Source organism: Octodon degus, unplaced genomic scaffold, assembly GCF_000260255.1.
Source record: "Octodon degus isolate 3935 unplaced genomic scaffold, OctDeg1.0 scaffold00131, whole genome shotgun sequence".
Taxonomy (NCBI): Eukaryota; Metazoa; Chordata; class Mammalia; order Rodentia; family Octodontidae; genus Octodon; species Octodon degus.
Genome location: NW_004524707.1, coordinates 2,610,398 through 2,636,512, shown reverse-complemented (window position 1 = coordinate 2,636,512; position 26,115 = coordinate 2,610,398). Strand labels below are relative to the sequence as shown.

Sequence of the window (26,115 nt, the reverse complement as noted above, 5' to 3'; positions counted from 1 at the left end):
TTTGTTAGAACAGTATCAATCTCAAGAATACAGGTGATACAACCTTTGCAGTCTAAGTAGTCTCACAGGAGAGCTTATGTTGAGACAAAAAGTGAACCCCATGCCAAGACAGGGTGTCTGTCTTGTAAGGGCGTCCCATTGGCCTGTGTGCCTAATGCTTGTATACTTTCTCCAAGATGACCTACTGTCAAATACCTTTTCAACTTTTGCCCTAATTGAAGTATCTCAAAGCACAACATCCAAGGATGTCCCAAGGACTGGAATACTTGCTATTATAAACCTACTCCTATTTATTCTTTCAATATGATCGACGGGAATAAAATATGTGGAGTTTATAATTTTTACTTCTACACTGACCCCAGGACACACGCTGGTCCTCCTCCAAGCCCTCCTTCGATCACGCTGCTCGGCCTTTCTCGATCCTGCCAGGCCCCTCACACGTGCGCCCCCTCCGCGTCCTGCCAGGAACACCTCCGGCCCACCACTCACCTGTAAGCGCCGGCTTCTGAACGGGCCCGTGCTGTAGCTAAGGCTGCATTCTCGCTGTCTGCAGTTGTAGTTCTCTGTGCAACTCTCACACACAAAGGCCGACTGTGTTGTACGGCCTCTGCTAACCCCGTGTAGTGCCTGGCAGGAGGTAACTGCTCAGTGTGCTCCATGGCACTTGTCTGAAGAACCGGATCACTGTTACCCTTCTCTACAAAGGACCCGCTTGCTCTGGCACAGAAACAGAACTTGTAGGCAGTTCAGGGGATAGCCAAGGCTAGGTACAGTGCAAAGCGCACACAACCTCCGTACTTGGAGTCCGAGGTGGTAAGACTGCAAGTTCAGGGGCAGGCCAAGCGCTTTAACATGACATGGTTTCAAAAATAAGAAAGTTCCCAGGCAAGTGCAAGGGCCTGAGTTCATGCCCCGGTTCCGCCAAAAATAAATAAATAAATAAATAAATAAATAAATAAATAAATAAAGCTGGGATGCAGTTCAGCGGGGGGACGCTTGTCTAGCAAGTATAATGCTCTTGGCTCAGTCCCCAGTACTGGAAAACACACATGAATAAAATGAATTTTCTAATCTTACAAACACCTAGAAATTATTAATCTTGTGATGATTCTGCTTACAGAGAAAAAATACATTAGAAATGCACACTGACATGTTTATAGTGAGATGCCACGAAGCACATGTAAAGTACGAATAACAAGGCAACATGACAACACAGCCACTGTTACTAGCTACGTGTATACTCTAGTGCTAGTCTGCCATTTAAAATGGCAAATAAGAAAATATTTAAAACCTAGAAAATAATGTGATTACCTTTAGGTAACTCAATAACAAGTAATATCAAGATAATGAGGCGGGGCTGAGAGATACTTCAGCCGCTTAAACTTAGCCTGCTTAGCAGGCACAAGGTCTTGAGTTTGATCCCCAGAACAGACAAAATCAAGATAATTAGGAGAAGGCAACATATGCTTGAGAAAGTACAGTGTAGTATAATTTAAAAGTATCTGCAAAGGATTTCCATGAGGATAACCAAGTGACAGCATTCTAAACTACTTATGGGAGACAGGAAGTGATTCTTATTTAGAAATAAAATGTTCACACTGAAGAAGATAAATTTCAAATACTCCATGAGGCCAGAAGCTGTGATTATTTATTTATATTTAGGGAAAATAAATTTTTATTTACATACCTTCTTGAAATGTTAATACATGTAAAACCAAAATATTCACCAACATAAATAAATTAATCTTACAAAAAAGATTTACAATTTGGCTATGAACATCAGAAATATAGAATCTTTTATGCTAATCTTACTATCTTTGGATTTTTTGTGTTGGGGGGGCAGGTTTCACTGTGTACTTTCAGTCTGGCCTTAACTATGTAGGCCAGGTGGGCTTCAAACTCATGGCAATCCTCCTGCCTAAGCCCCCAAGTGCTGGGATTATGGGCCTGCACCTCTACACCAGGCTCCTGGGTGGATTTTAAGACACTAAATCAAAGCCACCTTTCATAGGGCTCTTTTCCTGAGGAAATGAAGTGAAGCAACACCAGACTGTCCTAAGGACAGAGCTTCAGCTTATCCATGTTATCAGTAGTCAACTAAGCGCAGGCACATGACCTGTTTTCTGTCACAAGGGGAGAATTAGCCCTTCACTCTATATTTCTCCCTTGCACCCAGTAGGCCAAGAAACACACATTCCTGGCCCATCATGTTTTCCTTTAAAAATATTTTACCAAAAACATTAGAATTCATTTCAATGAAGTAAGTACAGATATAAGTACTTTATATTTTAAGCACTATTTTAGAATGTGGTACATCTTTTTTGGCAATTTTGTTTAGAATATGTGTTTCATTTTTGCTATCCAATTACTGTTTTTAGCTTTTTATTTCCTTTCATAAGTAAAGATGACCCTACATGTCTCACAAAGAAATTCAGGCTCGCACTGTAAGCATAAGCAGACAGTTCTACCTTCCCGGCACTTGTAGGAAAGCGGAAGCTCTGCGAGTCCTTGGATTTTCAAGAGGCTTTAGGTGCACTGAGAAGTGGACTCCAGAGGACTCCTGCCCCCTTGCTCTGTTGACATGCTAACACAGCCTAAGGACCACAAGCAAAGCCGAGAGCACTACCGGATTTATTGTATCTGTGCTGCTCCAAGAACTTGTAACAAACTAGAAATATTCCACAGATCTGGGCTTTTGCTTCTTAGCTCTTCTTTGGCTACATCAGCTGGCCAGTGGTTACTAGCACCACAAGCAAAACTGTCCATTTGATACCTGTGTGCCCTGAAAACAAAAAAGAAACAAAGGTAAAGTCAAATGATTTTACTTACCAATGATAAACAGTAATTTTTTCATTGCTATGTGATGAATTATTAGGCAGCTCATTAGTTTGGGCTGCAAAGCAAATGTAAAACTAGTAAGTCAAAAACTACTTCTGCAGGAATAGTGCAGTAGCGGTAGCAACAATTAAATCATTTATCAATCTTAGATAAATGGCAGCCCAGATAGATTCACTGAAATACAAAGGTCAATGAAAATCCTCTGAATACTATTATGGAACACATGAAAGATTTACTAAGAGAGATCAAGACGTGTAGAAAGCTTTAGAGATTTGTTCACATTGTTATTTTTATGTGCAGACATAAAAAGACATCTTTTAGGATCTGTAGTCATGATCTGTGAAGAGATCCTAACACATATTGTACTACTTCTTAAACATTTAATGGTCTAAAACACAGGCAGGAAATAAACATGCATGAAGAGGCCAATCATCTCATTCTGTAAAATGACACAGAAAAGCATCCTGGTGGCCCTGGGGGTGCACGGCCTAATTAGGTCATGCACCGGCCCCAGCACAGGTGACCGTGACACCACCCAATCGTCACTTAAACAGCACATGAGATGATGAGCCTGTTGTCCCGAGCCGACGTGTGTCGAGGCTGAGAGGTTCGGTGTTAGTCAACAAAGGAAAGCAAGGAGACGCACGCAGGATTTATCCACGAGGAGCCTGCACAGACTCTAGGCCAGCTGCCTTGAGACATTTGCAAAGACACAGAAATGTGGCTTTCTTAAATCATATATACCTTTTATAACTTATCAGAAGGAAGTCTTATTTCTGGGGCAGCATCAGCCTCATTTAAATTATGAAACAGAACATTGGACTCTTTGTTGTTCTCACGTGTCTTATAGTAGCTGGACGGCAAAAAGGGAAAAAGCCTCACTGAATTACATGTAATTTAAATTTCAGTCAAATAGAAAAATGAAGCCTACACTCCCATTCTTACACTAAAATTTCTTTAAAAAAGAAAACCCAGTACTTCTAAGCAGGAGAAAAGGCTAAGGTTCCATTATCATTTTACATCCATTAGCTTTAACTTCTGCCTTAATTAAATTTGCATTTTAATTATGTAATCAGTATGAATTATCAGGTAAGTATAAAGCCAGCTCTTACTCTTGACAGCTTAGACTTTCAAAATAAGGCAAGTGGATTATTATTTTATTTATTTATTTATTTATTTATTTATTATTATTATTTTTTTGGGGGGAACCGGGGATTGAACTCAGGCCCTTGCACTTGCCAGGGAAGCACTTATTCCACTGAGCAATCTTCCCGGCCCTGGATTATTCTTTAAGAGTATGAGAAAAAAGGCAAATTCTTCCACAGAGGTTGGCAGGAATCTGCCTCTATTTCAGAAACTAAGCAGTTAGTTAGCTTTACTGTAAAATTTTAACATGCAGCTCAAAAAAAATACTCACATCTTCTTTGTCCTGGTGTTTTTCATCCTATTAAAAATATGGCAAAGCACTTCAACAAAGGATGTGTGGAGAGTAACAAAAGCCAAAGAGCCTGACAGACCCACCAGGCTGCCTCTCCTGGCCCAAGGGGTCCCAAAGCTCTAGCATCGGCGAACTGACAGCACTCTGTACATATTTTAAAATACAATGAATAAACAGCACTAAACCTAGAAATCTGGGACCAAAAAGTACAAAAGATACTTTAAAACATTTCACAGTAATTTTTTTTTTTTTTTGTCTTTAAAGACAGGGTTTCACTATGCAGTTCAGGTTGGCCTGAGCCCACTTTGTCGCCCAGGCTGGGCTTGAAGTTGCAGGGATCCTCCTGCCTCAGCCTCCCCAGTGGTGGGATTACATGTGTCTACCACCACACCGGACTTTTCAGGGTAATTTTGATGAGGCATCTATCCCAACTTTACTTTGTAAGACTAGTAACTCAGGTTCTGCTGGATTCAAACCACATTGCTTAAAATGTGGTTTGAAGAGTTGCATCTCACTGCATATCTAGCATCTAGAATATTTTGTTATGAAATAAAATACCTAGAAAAATGATTCACTTTTCCCAATACCCACCCCAGGTCATAATGGTCCGGTACTTTCTATCAAGATTTAATTTAGTCATTTGAAGATTCTCTATACACTTATAACAGACTTAAATAGTAATATTAACTTAAGGTAAAAGAAAGTTAGAGAGGTTACAAAGAAGACAACCTGCATAAGCCAAGGAATTAAAACAGGCAATTTAGTAGCAGCATTAAAATGAAGATATTAATGAAAAAAATGAACAGGCAGCTCAAGCCTAGGAATAGCTCAAGCCTATGTGCATTCCACAACTAGATTTCTGAATAAACAAATCTCCAAAGTCAGCCCCGTTTGCACCATCCTACTTGTCAGCAGCACACAGAGCCAATCATGGTATCTGTGCTTCATTAGTGGACTCCGTGAAGATCGCACACTCAAGTGATGCCTCTTTCCTGGTTATCTTTGATCTGAATTTGAAGCAGACTGTGTACCGTGAGCCAACCAGCACTGCCACCTCTTTACAGGTGATGACTCATCGGATGCTTCGTATAAACCCAGGAGGTAGACACACTGTCCCCATCTTACAAATGAAGAAACTGAGGCCCAGAGAGGTGAAGCTGCTCATAGCCACAGCTCGTGAACAGCAGACCCAGAAGTCAAGGTGAGCAGTTACACTCCAGAGCCTGCCCTCTTAATCCCCAGACCATTTCTGCCTAGACTGGTATTGGATGCAAAGCCGAAAAACGCATGACCACAGGCTGTGTCACCATGTTAGAGGCTTGTCTTTTCCTAGATCCCTTTGTTTCTGTACAATGCACGGGCCTTATCATAGGTACAGAAAAAAGAATTGATTAATAGATCAGAAAGTGAGACTTTGGTTTTGCAATCACTTTAGGGGGAGATGTCATTATTATCTTTGATTATACTGAGAAGAAAAAAGAGGAAGTAGTAATAGTGAAGAAACAGAGGAAGAAAGGGGAGGAGGAGGAGGGGGAAGAAGAAGAGAAAGAGGAGGAGGAGCAAGAAGGGAGGAGTGCTGCCACAGCCAGAGTCTGTTCTTCCAGAGCAGTACCAGGACTGCAGACAGAAAGAACGCAAGTGCGCAAACACAGCCAAGTTGCAGCAGTCACCTACTGACACAATATCGAGTTGCACTGGGAAAAAAGCTAGGAATAAAGTTTTCAAAATAATCGAATTTCTGCTCACCCTGATTTTCCACGGTCCCACAAAAACTTGGCTAGTATTAGACTACCAATTATTATAACACCAGGAACAACTCCTTGAGGGAGACAAAATGTTAGCATAGTTAATGGGAACATGAGCAATTACGTTTACACTGTAGTCTTACAATGCCATACACGGTAATTACACAGCATGTAAAGAAAAAATAAGCCAGGAACACATTCTGCATACAGCTTCCTCACGTCACAAGTTTGACACTAACAAGTTCATATTACTGGTCATATTTTCTTTGAAAGAAAAAGAAATAAAACGTGGAAAACATCACAGGGCTCACGTAGGTTTTTCTGACAGGCTTGAGAGGATCCTAAGTATTCACGCCCACACAATCATGCTCCATTTTAGATGTCAAGTATGATGACTGCAGTATGAAACTTTAGGACAGGCTGCAGGTGAGTGAAGTCTCAGAAAGGTGACAGGTACCACACGCAGCTCATGGGAGCATCTGCTTAGTTCACAGTGGAGACAGCCCAGGGCTCTCCCAGGAAAGACACTGAGGCCGCTAAGACCTAGCACAAGTTACATCACTTTGCCTACCCAGCATGCTCCTCGCATGCAGCACACCACGGAGGAAATTTCAGGTAGGAAACCTGTATCTACCTCTGAGATTAGAAGGTGTTCTTCTGAGCTTAACAGCAGCAACTAATTGTCAGCTGAAAACCACCCTTATGAACTTTGCTTTCTATAATCTTTCTTCCCTAAACCAGCCGTTGTACTCACCTCGATTCTCCAGTTCTCCCCTCCCTTCCCCCAATATCTCTGCACTCTACCCTATGGGCCCGACTTCAAAGGAAATTACTGGCAACACTAAACATGCACCCGAAGCCAATGTGCTGAGTGAGCGTATCTGGTTCCAAATCAGCAAAATACAAATACTGCACTTTTTTTTTTTTTTCCCAAAAAAATGAGCTATTTCCACAACAGGTATACTTTACACTATTCTCCTTAGTCAATGTCCTTAATTGGATTCACCGGACTGTAGCTCAGAAAGACTGCGAATAAATTGCAACTCCCCCCATCTCCAATTTTGAGTTTTTCTCCTTAAAATGTAATTCTACATTTTAATATCACATGTGGAATTTAAATGAAAACAGAATTTAGAAGTGGTCCAGATTATCAAGATGACAAAAATCAAAGATATTCCATGTGTTAGGGAAAAACCTAAGAAGACAGAGGGAGGATAGGTCTGGTTCTTGTTCCTAATCATACCTGATATAGCAACAGGATAAAGAACCTGTGGACAGACAAGGGCAGGCCAGAAAGAGACGTGCAGACAGAAGATCAGTGTGCTCCAGTAAACCTTAAGTTTTCAAATTTGTAAGGCAGGCACGATGTTACTTCCCCAAAGCCACATCCCAGAATGCCTGAAGTGGTGTCATGTCACTGAATTCTGTCTCTGTATTTCAACTTTTTTTTTTCCATTAATGTATTTGGTACAGGGTCTCACTATGCAGCCTGGACTCACAGTGATCTACCTGTTTTCAGCCTCCCCAGCACAGGGATTACAGACATGTGCCACCACACCTGAAGTGGGACTCAGCTCAGTATGCCCCAGGGGCGGGGCTGGTGCAGCATGCAGACCAGGGATTGAATCCGAGTCCCTGCGCTTGCCAAACAAGGTGCTTAGTCTACATGCAGCACGCGTGGGGACATGGGCAGAGACAGCCACAATGCTAGCATGCTGCCCATTTCCAAACCACACTCACATAGATGGCTCCTGCAAGTGCAGTTATGTCTCGGCGCACTGTAATATATGCCATATTCAAGTAGATAAATAAATGATTAATAAGTATGCAGGTGATACAGGAAATAGAATATTTTATGTATTTCACTCTGTACTTTTTTTCTGCCAAATCTTTCAACTGACCCATAAAAACTTACGCTGTTACCATACAGAATGTCTAAAATGCATGAGAAAATAAGGCAGCAGCAGCTGAGAGCAACAGGCCCCCTCAACTGTTCAGTTACATACTTGACCCGTTACTAGGATGAAAATCTGTCTTCTGAAGTACCTAGTACTAGAGCAACTAGTCACTGCCTGTTTACTGCCTACTAGGCTCCATAACCGTGGGCAAATTACACATCATCCAAAACCACAGTTTCCTTCTATGGAAAATAGAAAATAAATGCTAGTATAGGACTGTTTTGAGAAGCAATGAAACAAAATATATAAAAATCTCAGAATAGTATTTACTCCTTGACAAGCATATAAACATTAATTGAATGAAAAGCCCTTCCTTTGGTGTGGTTGGAGGGAATGATAAAAAGGCCAGAAATCTAGCTTAGGGAAGTAATAGTTACTGCATGCTTTGACTCTGGAAAACTCATGAATTCAACTCCTGGCACCAGCAGTGAGTTCTCGTACCCTTTGGTACAGTAAGTGCCAAAGACTGTGTAAAAATAATTGCTGGGCATGGTGGTGCACGCTGTAATCTCCGCGCTTGGGAAGCTGATGAGGGAATATCACTGTGTGTTTGATGCCAGTCTCGGCTACACAGTGAGTTTGAGGCCAAACTACATCACGAGATCCTGGCTCAAAAGTGAAACAGGACAGGAAACAAAACAATCCCGAAATCGTGATCTCCACCTCATAAATGAGAAAACTGGGACTCTGAGAAATTACTCTGACCTTAGGTTGAATACTTGCCAAATAAAAACAGATTCAAACCAAGGTCTGACTGCAAAGCACATACTTTCTTCTTATATATGTGATATAATCTTTAAAAACAATAAAGCTAAAACTTTACAGGACATGTATTCTCCATGGGAGTAATATTCCAAGGAAATACACAGATACATATTTAGATCAGATCAAGACAGACACAGAGATAGAGAAGGGAATCAATATGTAGCATATAGGTGGAATTACAACTTCATGGGGAGATGATCAGGGAAAATGTCCAGGTAGGTCCTCAGCAAAACAGAAGAATTTTTTAAAAACAGAAACATCAGTACCAAGTTAGTGGAAGGGGCCAGGGAGATGGCTTAGTGGAATAAGTGCTTCCCTTGCAAGGGTAAGGGCCTCAGTTCAATCCCCAATTCCGCAAAAAAAAAAAAAAAAAAAAAAAAGTCAGTGGAAGATTACCTTTAAAATGCAAAGCACCACTGTCGCTTACAAAGCAACTTGGGAAACTCTATGGCATCTGCCAGTTGCTCTTAGTGTAACGAAAGGGGGGAAATTCGAGCATTTGCCCATTCCAGGATCTCCATCACTCACACTGCACTATATATAATCAACACAGTGATTTCCTGGCAATTTACTTATCTTTAAAGTGAGAGAATCACCTGATCCCAATAATATATTTAAGCAGTAAAGATAGTCTTCAGATTTACGTAAGACCTATCTAAAAACTGTTGCCATATATCCGATTTAGGAAGAAAGGAGCTCCTCTGTATGAGCATAAGCTGAGGTTCCTTCCAACCCCAAGGGGAGAGCTTCCTAAGAAACAGGCCACCAGCACACCCTTCAAACATTTCAGAGAACAATAAGCACCTTAAACCTTCACTGAACACCACTGGGCAACTGAGAAAGCTCATCTATTAAGCTCGTCATTTCTGCGAACATTAAATCATTAAATCATGAGATTTTTTTCATTTAGAATACATTTATTTCTATTTAAAATATAGTATAAACAGTGAATTCCAATTGCTGGAATTGTTCAAGATAGTTTTTAGCTTTAAAAATCTCTTAGCTTTTAAAATATAGCATAACCATTCATAAGTAACAAGAGTAGTAGTAATAATAACAAAGTATCTATTTTCAAATTTACCGTCCTTTGGCTGGTTCATGCATGCATAAAATGGGGACTTCACTGATAATATGTAATTTTAAAATAAACATTTCATTATAAAATTGTACTTTCTATTTATCAGCATGCCAATTTAGCTGTATTTCTACTTAAAAACATTTATCTTACCATCTTCTTTAGGAGTTCATTAACTTTGTTAATGTATAACATAAAACAACATTTATGGACAAAACAAAGGACCAAATTAACTACCAGAACAAACTGCAAAACAGGTAGTGATCTGGGCCTCAGGTCTACAGCAACAGAATACTATTTTTTAAAGACTTTGCTTCAAATAACAGAGAAGCAGGAAAAGGGAGGATGCTGTCAAAGGTTGCACTCTCAGGTGGGATAGGACAGAGCTGCAGACATTGTCATGAAGTTTATGGTTATAAAAAAACACTTGAAGATTTCAAAACACCGCTGCACACTCACGGTTCTTCAATCCCTAAATGACGAGCTGAGACAACGGGCATTCAACACTACTTGCCTGACCGGCCAGAAGATGTGTAGTCGTCCTAGAGTTACCTTGGAGCAAGAACATGGCCGGGACACTGCAGAAACATAGCGCGCACCTAGCGGCGTCCACAAGACATGCCGAGAGAACGCATTCACCCGTTTTCGCTTAGGAACCCATGAACACCGCATTCTGATAGTTCTCCTGAGACAGTTAAAAGATAATATTCTCTTCCAAAAATATGGATTGTATGTCTCACAGTGCTGACAATTTCTTTCAACTGCCCAGGAGCCAAACTTACCATATAAGACAGCTTTGTAACCTAAAAGAAAAAAAGTTTAAAAAATTAAGAATTTTCAATGATTTACTAATCACTATACATATAAATCTATATTTATATATATTGATGTACCAATATATCAAGAGTGAGCTCAAATGTAACTCAAATTTCTATAATGAAAAGACATTAAAGAATTTACACAATTACACATTACTAAACATACACAGTGCCTACAGTGTCTACCCAAAGAAAATGTCAGTAACATAAATGTAACTGATTGGAACTGAAAACAAAAAGATGTAACTCTGACTTGTAACTTGGAGCCAAGAAATAAGCTTGAACAATTTAAGTAGTAAATAGTTGCTGACCCAATCCAACCAAGAAATTACCAACAACCTCAATCCCCTTCAGTAAATTATAACCAAATTCACAGTTACCATATCAGCTTACTGTTTGCATTTCATAATGACTGCTCTTGAGTCAAAAGCATTATTCAGCCTTGCAGTGTTAAGAGTCAGGGTCATACTGTCCTAGCCCACTAGATCCACACCCAGGAAACCTGCACAGTGCCAACGGACCTGAGGTCAATCCTTTCTCTTCAGGTTCTGTTGTAGGAGAACTTGTGGATGTCCCGGAATCAGGTCCATGCTTAGACGCTGTAATACGAGCAGAGGTGAACCTTTGTGTAACTGAGACACGTTTAGGAGTGGATTTTTGTCTTGCTGGAAGAGTCTGTGTGAACAAAGCTTTGGCTGTGGTGGATGTCTGGGTTGCTGGTGTGGTCTGTGTAGCAGAAGCATTACCCATGGTGGGACTCTGGGTTGCTAGTGTGGTTACTGTAGAGAGAACATGTGCTACAGAGGATGTCTGAGCTGTGGCTGGGGCCTTTGTGGCTGGACTATTTGCTGTGGTAGGTTTCTGAGTAGTTAGTGGGGCTTCTGTATCTGAAATGTTTATTGTGATGGTTTTCTGAGGCATTGGTGAGACTTCTGCATCTGGAACATTTACTGTGGTGGGTTTCTGATGAGGTGGTTGAACTTCTGTAGCTGCAATATTTACTGTAGTGTGTTTCTGAGGTATGAGTTGGACTCCTGTAGTTGGGATATTTACTGTGGTATGTTTCTGAAGTGTTGGTCGAATTCTTGTTGCTGGAATATTTGCTGCTGTGGATTTCTGAGGTATTGGTTGGTCTCTTGTTGCTGAGATATTTACTGTGGTGGGTTTCTGAGGTGTTGGTTGGTCTGTTGTTGTTGGGATATTTACTGTGGTGGGTTTCTGAGGTGTTGGTTGGACTGTTGTTGTTGGAACATTTACTGTGGTGGGTTTCTGAGGTGTTGGTTGGACTGTCGTTGTCGGAACATTTACTGTTGTACTTTTCTGAGTTGTTGGGACTTCTGTACCTGGATCGTTTACTGTAGTACTTTTCTGAGAAGTTGATGGGACTTCCGTACCTGGAACATTTATAGTAGTGTGTTTTTGAGGTGGTAGAGAAACTTCTATACCTGGCATATTTGTGGTACTGGGCCTTGGTGATGAGGTCAAGGGAATTGAAGATTTGTCTGTGGATGAAAAATGTTAAGAGGAAAAATGAGCTATGAGCTATGTATTGCTGAAGCACGTTAAGTTTTCTTAGCCATTGCTTGCTCTGTGGCTATTCTCTGTCTATCCATAAAGACTTAAGACAAGAATTTTAGGAAACCAAGACTTACTTAGTATGTATTTCTCAAGGAGGTTAGGTACTACTAATTTTTGCTTTGATATTAATTATACCTACAGTAAATTTAGCCCAACATAAAATTGAGATTCTTAACCTCTTTTTTGTGTGTGGGAGAAAAAGGAAAGCAAAGCTGGAGTTAGTACTGTTTGCAATCTGTGACACACCTTTATTTTCTGTCCAGAAATATCTTCCTCCACTCTGGTCAAGACCAAAGAGCAACACGAGGCCATCACTAGACCACTGCAGTCACAGCACAGCCTCAACCAGAGTCTCAGCGTGCCCCGGGGATGGGGCCGGCACGGCACACTGGGATCAAACGCGTCTGCCTAAGCAGGCGCTTTAGCCCACTGAGCTCTCTGGGCCGGCCCTCATTTTCTTTTCTATCCTTTCTCACCACGTAGCAACTGAAGCTATTTTTTCCAGATTTCAGATTGGAATTTCACATTTCCTGATTTCTTTGTTTTCTTTGAACTTCTTAAGTAAATACTGAGGACAGTATAGTAGCACAATTTTAGACATATAGGCCATGTGTCTAAGCAGGGATTGGAACTGGAATTTAAGCCACAGCTGTACTCTTCTGAGACAGACCAGAGAACAGAGTACCTTTCTCATTCCAAGGGGAAAACAGTGCCAAATGATGGTTTATTTTTCTACTTTGTATATTCAATAATTTTATGTTATCCAACTTTTTATTGTCAACCATCATTAGGGTTTCTTTTCAAATCTAGTCTGACAGTCTTAGTTAAATTACACTTAATGTAATTACTGTTCCATGTAAGTTTGTATCAACTATTACTAGTTTTGTATCAGCCACTACTAGTTTTCAATCCCCCATGTTTCTTTCTGTTTCTCTGCCTGTTTGGCTCTCTTTATAAGCATTAAAGATTACCATTCTTTTGTTAGCCTTTGGTATATAGGTTCTTTATGGCAATCTTAGAGATCACCGTAGCTTAGGGATTAGAGTGGAGGCCAACCTATGGCACGCATGCCGCAGCCTACACGCCAGGCCTCCTTCAGCACACGAGCCAAATCACCTGAGCATCAGTCAGCAGCGGAGCCCCCAGTGCTGGCACTTGGCAATTAATAAGTGGGTTTGGGGTTCCAGTTTGGCCACTTGGTCTCTTCAAGGTTTGCCATCACAGCACTGCCAATAGTCACTGTTACCACGTCTTCATTCATGCGGATACACTGTGATTTGTAGACTGAATGTACCTTCTGCCTTTCATTTTATTGCTATTGTACTTTTTTTTTTTTTTGCAGAATGAGGGATTGAACTCAGGCCCTTGCACTTGCCAGGGAAGCCCTTATTCCCCTGAGCCCATCTCCCCAGCCCCTACATTTTTATTCTGTATATAATTCACACTACAGAAGATGTGGCGTTTTTACTGTTCTGTAAAGTCAGAATTCACTAGCCCTTGCATATTTGTTCTCTATTGATTTCATTTTCCTTTGTGAAGATAGGTTTACAGTGTTTTCATTGCAGATGAAAAACTGCCTTTAGTCTGTTAGTGATCTTCCCTCAGGTTTTGTCTGCCTATATATTTATTTTCTTTATTTAACATTCTTTAAGAAGGACAGCTCATTGGCTGCAGAATTTTAAGCAATCAGTAACTTTCTCAAGCATTTTAAAGGTTTCTTCACACCCATGTTTTGGCGAACAACATTTTCTGTTGAAAAGTCAAGTGATTAGTTTTGTTGGCCTTATGAAGGCTTTGTTTTCTTTACTGTTTTGACTCTGTGTATTTTTATCATTGCTTCAACCTTCCAAATGCTCTCTTGCTTTGATGTGCTTTTGAAGTAGCTTTGTTTTCATTCCTGCTTAGAGCCTTGGGAACGTCTTGAATCTACTGCCTGATGTACTGCAGCACTTTTGAAAAATGCTCAGTCCTTATCTCAATATTTTTTCTATGCATCTTCCCTGTCTTCTTTTCTTGTCCTCTCCCTCCCCAATTCCTCTTCTTCCCTCCTTTTCTTCTCTTCCCTTTCTAACACATTATAACAGTTCAACAAGTTTAAATGTCTCTAAACTGTCACCATACTTTGTTGGTTTTGCATGTATAGAGGCCTCTGAGAAGAATCTGATGAAAAACTGCTGCCCACAGAAAGATGCAAATATAACCAAATGACATACTTTCCATTCTTTTCTCAGAGAATTCACAGAATCACTACAGTCCATATATAGTCCTATGGGTAAGAAGAAAGCCAAAACATAATTATGTAAGCCGATTACCTCTGCACTTGGGTGCTGAGCCACTCCATGCCCCTATGTCACCTTTTACAGTGCAAGAAATGTGCTTGTCTCCAGTCAGGATGAATCCTCTCTTACATTCGTATGTTACAACCTGTCTGTATTCGTAGATGTGACGTTCATTTGTAATCCATCCATTCGTAATTGTTGGTGGATCTGGACACAAAATTTCTTAAAGAGAATTATAATATCCTTTAAGTAAATAAACTGGTGAGGCATATTTACAAGTAAATAAGATTAAAACAAGCTATGGATTTTTTTAAAATTGGAAATCTACTATTTTCCTCACTGTAGCTTTATCAGCAAGGGATGCTTACAAATGCCTGTGAAGTTAGGGTGGCACATTTGGAGCTTTGAATGTACATGTTACTTGACATGAATGGTAACCTAGAGGCCAGCTTACAGAGTAAGATGTAAAACAGGTGAATAAACAGAAATTACAGTAAGGTTTGCATGTTGCAAACTGTCACTAGAAAGCAGCAGACAAGGCAGGATGCTGCAGAAGAAAGCCAGCCAGGAGGCCATGTGTCTAAGCAGGGACTGGAACTGGAATTTAAGCCACAGCTGTACTCTTCCGAGACAGACCAGAGAACAGAGTACCTTTCTCATTCCAAGGGGAAAACAGTGCCAAATAAAGGCGCTGGGAATTCATGGGGCCTGCTTACCAAGTAAGGATGGATCATTTCTGGATAGGGCAAAAAATCTCAGGAATCAGGACTATATTTCCATTTGGGGTGGAACATTTTTAAACATATTAACTCACTGGGGTTTTATTTAAGATAAATCTCACTGTATAGCTGAATTTATTAAACAAACACAAGTAGAGCAGCTCTAGTTATATTCTAAACAGAGTTCTTTTCCTGGTAACTTTCCCATTCAGTGATTTCACACTCTTTAAAGCCATGGGATTTTGAAAGGTAAGAAAGCAATGTAATTACATGTATGTGTGACATTAAATTACACTGAAGATATTTAGATACTCACAGAACAGTAACAAATTATGAAGTACTTTAAAGCTAGATCAAGACATTCTTATAGGCAGTAAGTTAAAGTACACAGAGACTATATATAAAACCCTTAATTCAGTTCACTTGCTGAGCACCTAACATAAGTACTCTTGTACATGTAAACAAAAATGTATAACTGAGTCTATGGCCATACCACCCTGAATGCGCCCAATCTCATCTGATCGCGGAAGCTAAGCAGGGTCGGGCCTGGTTGGTACTTGGATGGGAGAAATCTATAACTGAGTGAGGTAGAGTTCTTATGTTTAAAATCTTATGGGGAAAGATTCAAAGGGATTGACTTTAATCCAGAATAGTGGGTTATCACAGAGGTGTGTGAGTGGCATGGAAAGAGAGAAAAGAGATCTCAGCCAGCCTTCAAAATCTTCTGGAAGGACTAGAAGCTACCTTCCCTGAGGAAAATACAGCCCAGCAAAAAAGGGCTGAAGGACATTCCAGGTGGCAGGAGCAACAAAAGGAATAATGTGGAGGCACAAAATGGTGTGAAGTATATGGCAAAGTATAAGCAGATTGTATGGGTACAGCACAGCATAGGAGGCCCTACTATAAGTGTGGGGAAAGAAGGAGACCACGACTAGCCACACCATACTCAGGAGTCTAGAGTGCTTAAGTAACAGGATCTAAGCAGCCTTAAGAACAGCACACTGGTGTTTCGGATACAACAGACAGAACCTCAATGGAGAGAATGGAGCCAGCAGGCCTCTAATATCAGTGTCACCCTACAGCTCAGTCAGCCAAGGTTCCCTCCTCAGACCTTACACTTTAAAGGCTGTGTCCTGGCCTGACTGCGGAAGTATCTCCCACCACTGGAGTATCTGTAGGGCTGAGGGGATATGCTCAATGACAGTCTTTCCTATACCCCTTCCTCCATTCTAGAATATTCTCTAGGAATTAGCACCCGGAGGACCTTTGCTAACACTCCTCTCAGAGTCCCTTCCCTGTTCTATATCCATGAGGTGGTCTCTACTGCTGTCATACACACCTGGAAGCCATACAACTATGAAGTTCAGATAAGGGTAACTGTGGACATGTTTCAGGTACATAGGCCACGTTGTACACTTATGTGTATAAGAAAAAACCCTGCACTATGAGAAGGGGCAGGAAGGCTCTTAAGTCAGGGACTTCTATTTATATTCTAGGTTGGGCCCTAAAAGTGGTAGGAATGGTCATGTCTGTAATAGTCCAACGGAGAGGGTTAATAAACTGTTAGAAACAAGACAGATGGGGCAGATGTGAAAAGTAGAAGAGGTAAGCAAGGTGACTTGGTGACTAATTTGGGGAGCTGGAGGGGTTTGAGCAGACAGTCACTGTATAGAAGGAACTGACTTCAGGCCTGCACTTACCAGTTAAGTCAACTAAAATTAATAAAAACATTAGCAAGCAAAGAGGAAAGCAGGCTTTTCACTCAAGAGAATGTGAGGCTTCTCATTGCAGCTACATTCAGAGAAAGTTCCACCTCTGTTGATTTGTAACTAAGGAGAATTCTAGTATGTGACATTGCTCCTCCTTCTTCAAAGCACACAGCCACAGCCACATCCACATGTGGACACCAACTCTGTCATGTGGCTCCAGAACAAGGGTCCAGAAAGGACCACATCCTTGAGCTGACCCAGCTCATTGTTAGAGAACTGACTTCCTACTCAATTTCTTTGGTATTGTCAACACAAAAAATATTATATGAAAAATAAACCCAAGACTCTAAAAGCTAGGTTTTTTGAGGACAGAGGAAGACAGCAGACTGCTTAAGAAAAGGGGCTCTTTCCTGCAGGACAGGGAAGTCAGTGGCTGCTGAGTCAGAGAGGCCCAGGAGTCAAGAAGGAAAACACAAACATACGGAGACTTAGACAGGGACAGCATGAAGAGAAGGTGGCCTGCAACACAAAAGCTCTCTGTGCTAGCGTAGATGCTTGATGGTCAAAGAATTCATGATAGCAGTGGCTTGTGAAAAGAAGAGCCTCAGATGAGGAATCTGCTTACCTATGCTTTGGGATACATCGCCAGGACTAGAAATATATTTACAGTATCATTTACAGTATCTTCAGTCGCTGGCAAAAATGGGAAAAGTAGTAATGGGCAGTAATGATGACGATTTGAAAATGAGGCTAAGGGGAGAAACAGAACTCGTAGATGAAGAAGGGTGGGTATGTGAGTGATGTCACAGGAGGAGGGCCCTTGCCGCATCAGGCTTTCTCTTGTCTTTGTATCACTTAACTACACACTGTCTGCCACACAGGGTCAGTCAGCAAGTGCTTGATTAACTGCACTAAATCTAAAATCTACTTGTTTCCTGCTCCTAATGAACACACAAAAAAATGAGCTTAGTAATAGTTTTGACAATAGGGTTTTCAGAAGTCATCTGCAGAAGTGTACGCAGGGTGTATAGAAAAGGGACAGGAGGAAGAAAGCCTACATTTTATAGGTCATAGGCCAGGGTATGGCTCATTGTTGAAGCACTTGCCTGACATGCACAAGCACCCGGGTTCAAAAACGAAAATAAGAATGTTGCAAGTTATTTTCTTCTCTCAATTTGTGGGAGGTGTGTCTCCAGTGGACTTATTACATACTCACTTTTACATACTCACTTATGATGTCATTTCTATGCCCTATCTTCCCTTTGAGAAGATTCCCAAGCTCAGAAACCATATTTCTTTTTTATTTTATAACCTTACTTCTCTAAAGATAAAACATACCACAGGTTAGAATACTTCCAGATAATTATAATCCTAAAAAGAGACACGTGAGAAGTGATGGGCTTCAATTAAGAGAACTAGGCTAAATGCCTTCTTATGCTTTAGGATGTAGAGTTAAGTCACACAGAAATTCTGATTCATGTTTTCTTCCACAAGACTGTGATGGGGAAAAAAAAAATGCCCTAACTCCCCTACCTATCTGTAAGAAGGGCTAGATATTGTAAGATTGAATACCACGCAATCCCAAGCTTGTTTTTAATTCTCCTCCAATAGTGAAGGACACTGGTACTCTGAGAAGCAAAGGTTTAATGCCTCAGATAACAGATGAAGAAACATCACTTAAACAAAAGGTCTTTAAATTATCAAAGGCAGACATTACAAGGCGGGGTAGTACATATACACACTGGCTAACCCTTAATGAGAAGGTCACCTATCATTGATCATTCAGCTTCATAATCTGTGTGTTTAGATTTTTAAAAGACTTACTTGTACATATTGGCAATTGTTCATTCCAATCGACACCACTGCCCGAAAGCAGGCAGAAAGCAGAAGCTGCTCCGACTAATCTATACCTGGAACAATAAGGGGAGAAATGTTGCTGTTACCTTCATATGTACTTGACTCACCTTAAATTCCCCAGATCATCTTAACATATTTACCATATAAGTAAAGGAAGACAAAAATAGTTGTTCAAAGCCATGTAAGATTTATTTATTATTATGATGATTATTTTTGGCAGTACTGTGGATTGAACTCTTGGGACCTTGCACTAGCCAGGTAGGTGCTTATGCTGCTGAGCTATCTCCCCAGTATAAGATTTAAAAGAACAGAAAAAAGTTTATAAAGGTGAAATCCAACAGGTAAAAAAGTGTAAGATATGTAGAACAGTTTTTTTTATGTACATGGAGGAGTATGTTAGAAAAGAAAAGCGTAGAGAACATTTTAAATGATAATGATATTCGCTATTTTATATTAGTTCTAAAAGATCAATGTAGAATAATAGAATATATATGAAGTGTCCAAAGTGCTTCCTAGATAGTAAGGGCCCAACCATCTGTGGAAGGTGCAAGAAACAGAGAAAATACACTTTGATTTGCAATTATTAAATGAGAACATGAATACTGTTTCCAACTGCAAACCAGGCATAATGGCACAGGCCTGATATACAAGCACTCTGAGAGACCAAAGCAGGCTGATCCTAACTTTGATAGCCTCAGCAACTTCATGAGAACTGTCTCAAAAAGCGTTGGAAGGGCTGGTCAAATAGCTCTGTGGACTAAAGCGCCTGCTTAGGCAGAGCATAGGGGACAAGGTTCAATCCCTGGTGTTGTGCAGGCCCAGGCCCTGCCTCCCCGGGGCACACTGAGATGATGATTGAGACTGGGCATGGTGGCATGCACCTGTAATCCCAGCGCTTGGGAGGCTGAAAACAGGAGGATCACTATGAGTCCGATCTGTGTAGTGAGACCCTGTAGACCCCGTACTAAATACATTTAAAAAAAAAAGTATTATAAAACTTTAAAAGGGGTAAAGAAATAGCTCAGTTCAAAGGTGTTGGTTCAATCCCCAGTACCACCAAAACAAAAGTTTTTTCAAATGTATTTGAGATGTATGGAATGGGTGAATTTGTTTTCCTACTAGAGAACTGTATAGAACCTCAGATAGAATGGTATTTCCACACTAAGGAGAAATGTATTTATGCCATAATATCTAATAATAGTTTGTTCACATGTGGGAAAATTCAGGTGCAAATTCACTACGTCAATTATTTCTGAAAGCAGCCTCAGCAAATCAAAGGTTCAGCTTTACTAATCACATTTAAAATTTTGTACCGAGTCATATAAAAACTGAAATCTAAGAAGTTGGAGAAGCTGGTATTATAAAAGCTTCCTTTCTTGACCTGTTTGACTTTTAGCTTTACTATAAAGAGAGCATAATGCAGGATCCTGAGGAGTTGTTTTGGTTGCTGAAAGCCTGCTTTTAAACAGTTTCTATCTCGAATCTTAACTTGCTTTTTCATTTATGAAATACAGTGTCAGTATAATAAAACCCACTTACCCTGTTTCACATGTGAAGAAGATCTGAGAACCAAATAATAGGTCAGTTTTTATATCAACACGACCATTTAGTATTTCTCCAGGATGAAGGCATGATCTCTCTAAAAAAGAATATAAAGTATATCTCATTAAATTAAACATGTATAAGGAAAGTGTAACCGTGAAGTAGTGGATATGTTAACTAGACTAACTGTGGGACTTCACGATGTAAATGTATCTTAAAGCATCGTGTAAATGTAGGTAGAAATCTTGAAGACTTACTGGTAGGCAGAGTTCATGAACAAAAAGCAAACTGCACAGGAAGTACTTCAAAGAATCAATAACTGGGATCTCATTGAAAAGTTTCTGCACATCAAAAGAAATCAGCCAGAAAGAAAAAAGAAAACCCACAGATTGGGGGAAAAAATTAGCCAACTGTCCCTCAGACAAAGGACTTTGATCTAGACCATATAAAGCACTGGAAGAAAAAAAAAAAAAAATCAGGCCCCTGAAATTTAAAGACCCAATCAAAAAATGGGCATCTGAGATGAACACATACTTCTCAGATGAAGAAAAACAAATGGCAAATAAATATATGAAAAAAGGTTCAATATCATTGGTCATTTGAGAGATGCAAATGAAAGCAACATTTACATTCCGTCTCACTCTAAAAGAATGGCTATCATTACAAAATCAGCCAATAACAAATACTGGAGGGGCTGTGAGGGAAAAGGAACCCTTCACTGCTGGTGGAAGTGTACACTGGTACAACCACTGTGAAAATCAGTGTGCAAATTCCTCAAAAAAACTAGGATTAAAGGGGGCCGGGGAGATGGCTCAGTGGAATAAGCGCTTCCCTGGCAAGCGCAAGGACCTGAGTTCAATCCCTGGTTCTGAAAAAAAAAAAAACAAAACTAGGATTAAAGGTTCCATTCAACCCAGCTAGTCCCCTTCTGGGTATTTTCCAGGAAGAATTAAAAACATTACACCACAGTGACCTTTGTACAACCATGTTCATAGCAGCACAATATGTAATAGCTAAATCTTGGAAAAAACCCAAATGTCTATTAACTGAGGAATGGATTAAAAAAATGATGTGGTATTCTTGTATAATGGAGTACTAAGCTACAAAGAAGGATAAACTAGAAGTTTTTATAGGTAAATGGATGCAACCAGAAATCATACTCGTAAGTGAAACAAATCAGACCCACATGTGTAAACATCATATTGTCTCGGTAGTGAGAAGCTGAAACAGTAAGACACCAAATCTACAATAGATAGTGTGAAAGGCAAAGAAACTGCTCGAAAAGAAAGAACAAGTAAAACAGGTGGAAGGAGAAAAGAAGGGAAAAGAAAAAGAATATATACAAAAGATAGAGACACTAGTTACACTGACTTCTTTTAGCTCACTGAAAAAACCAGTTTGTGCTTCTATTGGTCAATTCTGCCACCTCTATCTTGCAATCTGAGCAACTACTTTGAAGATAACATGCAAGACATTAACCACTGTTCATTATCTTGTTTTGAAATTCTGCATTTTTTCCTCTTTAAAATTAAAAAAAGGCATCATGTATGTAAACCTTGTACGTATGCACATTTCAACTTTTGTGTGCATACACGTGTGTGCGCGTCTGTGTGGTGCTCAGGATTAAACTCACACCTCTGTGTGCATTTGGCAGGTGGTCGGCTCCTAAGCTATTATCTCCAGCCCAATACAATTTTCCTTAATTACACCTCAATAAGCCTAGGAAACATTTGTCAAAAATTGCCAGCTACATCAATGCATATTCACTCCCCAACCTACTGATATTTCTAATCTATGGATTTAGCTGTCTTCATTTTGTGATGCTTCAAAAAAAGCACATACTTAGAATAGGCAATCTTAGATAACCGCAAAGTAAATAAATGTGAAATCTGTGAATGAGTCTTCTTAGCACATAAACTTTTGGTGCCTCTAATTTAAAATAATTTTTTTTCCTGTTCTTTTAGGGGCTGGTGATGTAGTTCAGTAGTACAGTACTTGCCTACCATACACAAAGCCTTGAGTTTGACAACCCTAGCAACAGAAAAAAAAAAAAAAAATTCATCACACAGACATAATAAAAGGTACATGTAGAGTTCCATCACAAACAAAGGAACAGACCATTTCTCCCCCAAATACCAGATACTTTTTAAAATTATACTCACTGTCGCAAAATGTCTCGGGCGTGGACCATGTTACATTATCAAGACAAGTTACTTTTGTTGGGAGACCGGGTTTTTTCCTGTACCCTGGCCGGCACTCGTACTCAATGACGGTACCAACTGGAAAATAATTCATACTGATGTAGATCTTTTTGAGGGCTGCATAAGTCAACCTGGGTGGAACTTCACAGCTACCTAAAAACGTTAACAGCAGCAAAAACAAAAGTGAAAGTTATTCGTAGCATCCTTCTGTTCTGTATCTGCAGCAGATTCCACCGCATAGCTTCAATCTGTCCAAACGCAGGCGGCAAGTCTCATTTTTCTCTTTCCGTATACAGTGTCCTGTGGCACGTGATGACGTTTCCAGCAGCGACAGACACATACACACTGGTGGTTCTAGCAGGCTGTGACTGAGCTGAGGAATTCATACTGCCTGGTGATGCCATAAGCCATCGTGACATCACAGTGCAACACATTCACGTGTTTGGGGGCTGCTGGTGCAAATACACTGTGCGGCTGGTGTAAGAAAGCACAGCGTGTACAACTGGGGGTAGTTCATACTGCTTGCTAATGATGATATGCACCTGTGTTACTGGCTTATTTTCTGTTCCATACTTCTCATTATTCTAGAGTGTACTCCTTTCACTTATTAAAAAATTGTCTAACAGTGCCACAACCCCAGGCAGCCCCTTCAGGAGGAGCTCCAGAAGGAGGCATTGTCGTCGTGGCAGATGAGAGCTGCTTGGGTGGGCGTGGCCAGTAGGGCAAGGCGCAGCACTGAAAAACAGACTGCAAAGCCTGAGTCTACAAGGACCTAGAGCCCAGACTAATGTGATTATTTATGTGATTATTTGTGTCTCCATTTATAAGTAAAATGCCTAAAAAAAAAAATTTTAAACAGAAAAAAGCACACAATGTTAGGATGTAAAGAAAAAAAATTTTTGTACAGTTATTTAATTAACACTAAGTGTTAGTACAAGATTTTTTTTTTTAAAGGACAAATTAAATTGGGCAGGATGGCCTATAGTCCCAGCTACCTGGGAACTGATGTGGGACGGATGCTTAAATTCAGGAATTTAAGGCCAGCCTGGGCAATTTTCTGAGGTCTGGCTTCAAACAAACAACCCTCCAGAAAGCAAAAGAAAATAAGTTTAAAAAATTAAAACTTATAAAGTCAAGTTACAGTAAGTTACTAATGAAGAAAAAACATTTTAATAATTTAGTGTCTCAGTGTGCAATGTTTAAAAGGTCTACAATGCCATATTAATATGCTGAGCTATAAAGGGCTCAAGTCAACAACTTCTAACATTGCCAGTTCTACGGATAACCCACTACTAGTATGGACTACTGGACTATATGGATTATTTTGCTGAATTCACGCACCTATAATATTTAAATGGCAATGGAATACCCATCTCTGACAAAACTAAACAAAAAAAGGTGATACCAATGAAGGTCCATTTTGTATCTGTATATACAAAACAAAATAGGATAGATATACAGCTACTTTCTCTGAATTCAATGAGAAGAAAGATTTCTACTAATAGTAATTGGACAGGATAGCATGTCTGCATCTTGTACTATGAATAACCACAAAGAAGGTAACAATATGCAATGTATGAATTATTGAATCTGTCCTATTAGTCGGTTTTGAAACTGTCATTGCTGTTTCTCAATAAAATTTTAAAAAAGAAAGAAAAAAGAGCACACAGGTAAGAAACTAGACTTATTTATTCAAAGGAAAAAATAAAATAAAAAATAAAAGGTCTACAACAGTGCACAGCAATGTCCTGGGCCTTCACATGCACCTGCTTCCCACTCACTAATACCCAGAGCAACTTCTGTCCTGCAACTTCCATTCATGTTTTTTAAAATTTTTATTTATTTATTTTTTAAAAGTAGAAAAATTTATTGGAGGGAAAGGGATGAGGAATAGGAACAGCTCCTGAGAGACAGGAGGGATCCCCAGTGTTTGTCCTCCATTCAGGGTAACAGCCTTCCCCAGATGTGTGTGTGTGTGTGTGTGTGTATTACTTTTTGTCTTTCATACCATATTTTTTTCCTGTACATTTTCTATGCTTAGCTACACAAACACCATGGGTTACAACTGCTCACAATGTTCAGCGCGGTCGCTGCTGTACAGGTCTGTAGCCCAAGAGCAGTAGGCTCACTCCACAGCTCAGATGTGCAGGACGCTGGACCATCCCAGGGTCAGTTCACTTTGGGTTCAGATAACTTCAAAACTGCCTAAAAATGCACTTCCCAGAACATACCTTCACCATTAATGTATAAGCGTATCTCAACTCAACATAGCACTTTCTACAGAATAGATTTCGAATATTGAGAGCTTTTAAAAACATCACCAAAGCACTGCATTTACTAAGTTCTACTTTACCAAATGAAACTTAAGGAAACATTACATAGGTATGTGTCTCAAGGCAAGTGGCAAACATATTTCTGTTATCATGTACTCCCTAAACAGCACTCACTATTTGTTTTCTCTGTTAGTCTGTTCAGCAGGTACAGCATTAGGAAGAAAAACTAATGAAGATACAAGACCTGCCCTGGGAAGCGTGCCTTCAATTAGCTGGCAGCTGTATTACCAGCATGGTATATACCCTGGGGCTTAATAACCTAGCAAACTATCAATTACCAGTCACTCCAAAGGGGTATAAAATAACTTTCACAAGACCCATCCCAGTCCCACAACTTTTCTTAAAAAAAAAAAAAAAAGGCAACACTTACGATTACAGAATTCTTTTATGTCTGTCCACTTATTGTTGGGAAGGCAGATCACGGCGTCTGCCATGCCTGGGATTTTGTAAAAGTCTTTCTCACATTTGTACAACACCGAGGAATTCTCAGGAAAGTTTGTATTTCCTCCCAACTCTGCCTGGGCATGAGGAATCACTGGGGGAAGGCCACAGTCACCTAGGGAGGAAAAGGACGGAACCGTTGCTTCTCCACTGACAGCAACATTCTTTCCCAAGACTTCCAACCAAGGAAGCACCTGTGATGGTTTTCTGGCAACCTCTATTCCATTCAGTACTGAACACGCAACACCAAGACCTGCTAGCCTCCTGGCTTCTGCACTGAGTCAAGATTAAATAAGAGGAGAGCAAATGCACCCCCACACCTGAAAAGCGCTGTAGAATTCGCTGGGAGTTTAGGGGGACACCGTTGCTAGGCGCAAGGCGCGCCACCGGCCCTCGCGCGGGGTGGGCGTGGGGCGCTGCCCAGCTCTTCGGCCCCCACCCTCCCAAAGCGGAGTCTGTCTGGGGGCCGGGTTGAGAACTGACTCTCTGCGGTCTCCCCAGGGTTGGCTCCTCTGGAAACTCAGCCCGGACTTTTCAACTCTCCGCACCGGACCCCAGAGCCGCGCAGCAGGCGTCCGTACGGCGGGGATCCCCTGGCCGGCAATCCTAGGGTCGGGCCCGCAGGAAGCCGAGTCCGCAAGGCAGAGGACCGCCCCGGGCCGGCGCTGACCGCTGTCCTCGGTCCCGGCCCTCCGCCCCTTCCGCGTCTCCGCGGGGACGATCTGGCCCACTCACCGCGCACGGCAGCCGCGTGCAGCAGGAGCAACAGCGCGGGCGCCGGGAGGAGGAGACGCAGGCGGCGGCGCAGCGCGGCGGGGC

The 26,115-nt window shown here is 40.7% G+C and overlaps 1 protein-coding gene across 6 annotated transcripts in view; it reads right to left on the bottom strand.

Annotated features, from left to right (window-relative positions):
• Positions 1 to 1,626: 1,626 nt before the first annotated feature.
• Positions 1,627 to 26,115, bottom strand: part of Cd55 (CD55 molecule (Cromer blood group)) — a 25,155-nt gene continuing 666 nt past the window's right edge. The window contains exons 2-13 of one of the 6 annotated variants that reach the window (XM_023701160.1): positions 25,226 to 25,411; positions 22,484 to 22,675; positions 20,319 to 20,418; positions 18,747 to 18,832; positions 14,528 to 14,716; positions 11,981 to 12,139; positions 11,159 to 11,236; positions 10,602 to 10,622; positions 6,023 to 6,095; positions 4,256 to 4,282; positions 3,583 to 3,691; positions 2,695 to 2,782 (exon numbers count right to left, since the gene is read on the bottom strand). In XM_023701160.1, coding sequence (XP_023556928.1) covers positions 3,586 to 3,691; positions 4,256 to 4,282; positions 6,023 to 6,095; positions 10,602 to 10,622; positions 11,159 to 11,236; positions 11,981 to 12,139; positions 14,528 to 14,716; positions 18,747 to 18,832; positions 20,319 to 20,418; positions 22,484 to 22,675; positions 25,226 to 25,411 — 1,217 coding nt within the window. In that variant the 3' untranslated portion in view covers positions 2,695 to 2,782; positions 3,583 to 3,585. Of the gene's footprint in view, positions 2,783 to 3,582; positions 3,692 to 4,255; positions 4,283 to 6,022; positions 6,096 to 10,601; positions 10,623 to 11,158; positions 11,237 to 11,980; positions 12,140 to 14,527; positions 14,717 to 18,746; positions 18,833 to 20,318; positions 20,419 to 22,483; positions 22,676 to 25,225; positions 25,412 to 26,115 lie in introns of all 6 variants that reach the window. The other 5 variants (XM_023701161.1, XM_023701159.1, XM_023701162.1 and 2 more) reach the window with 5 other exon arrangements.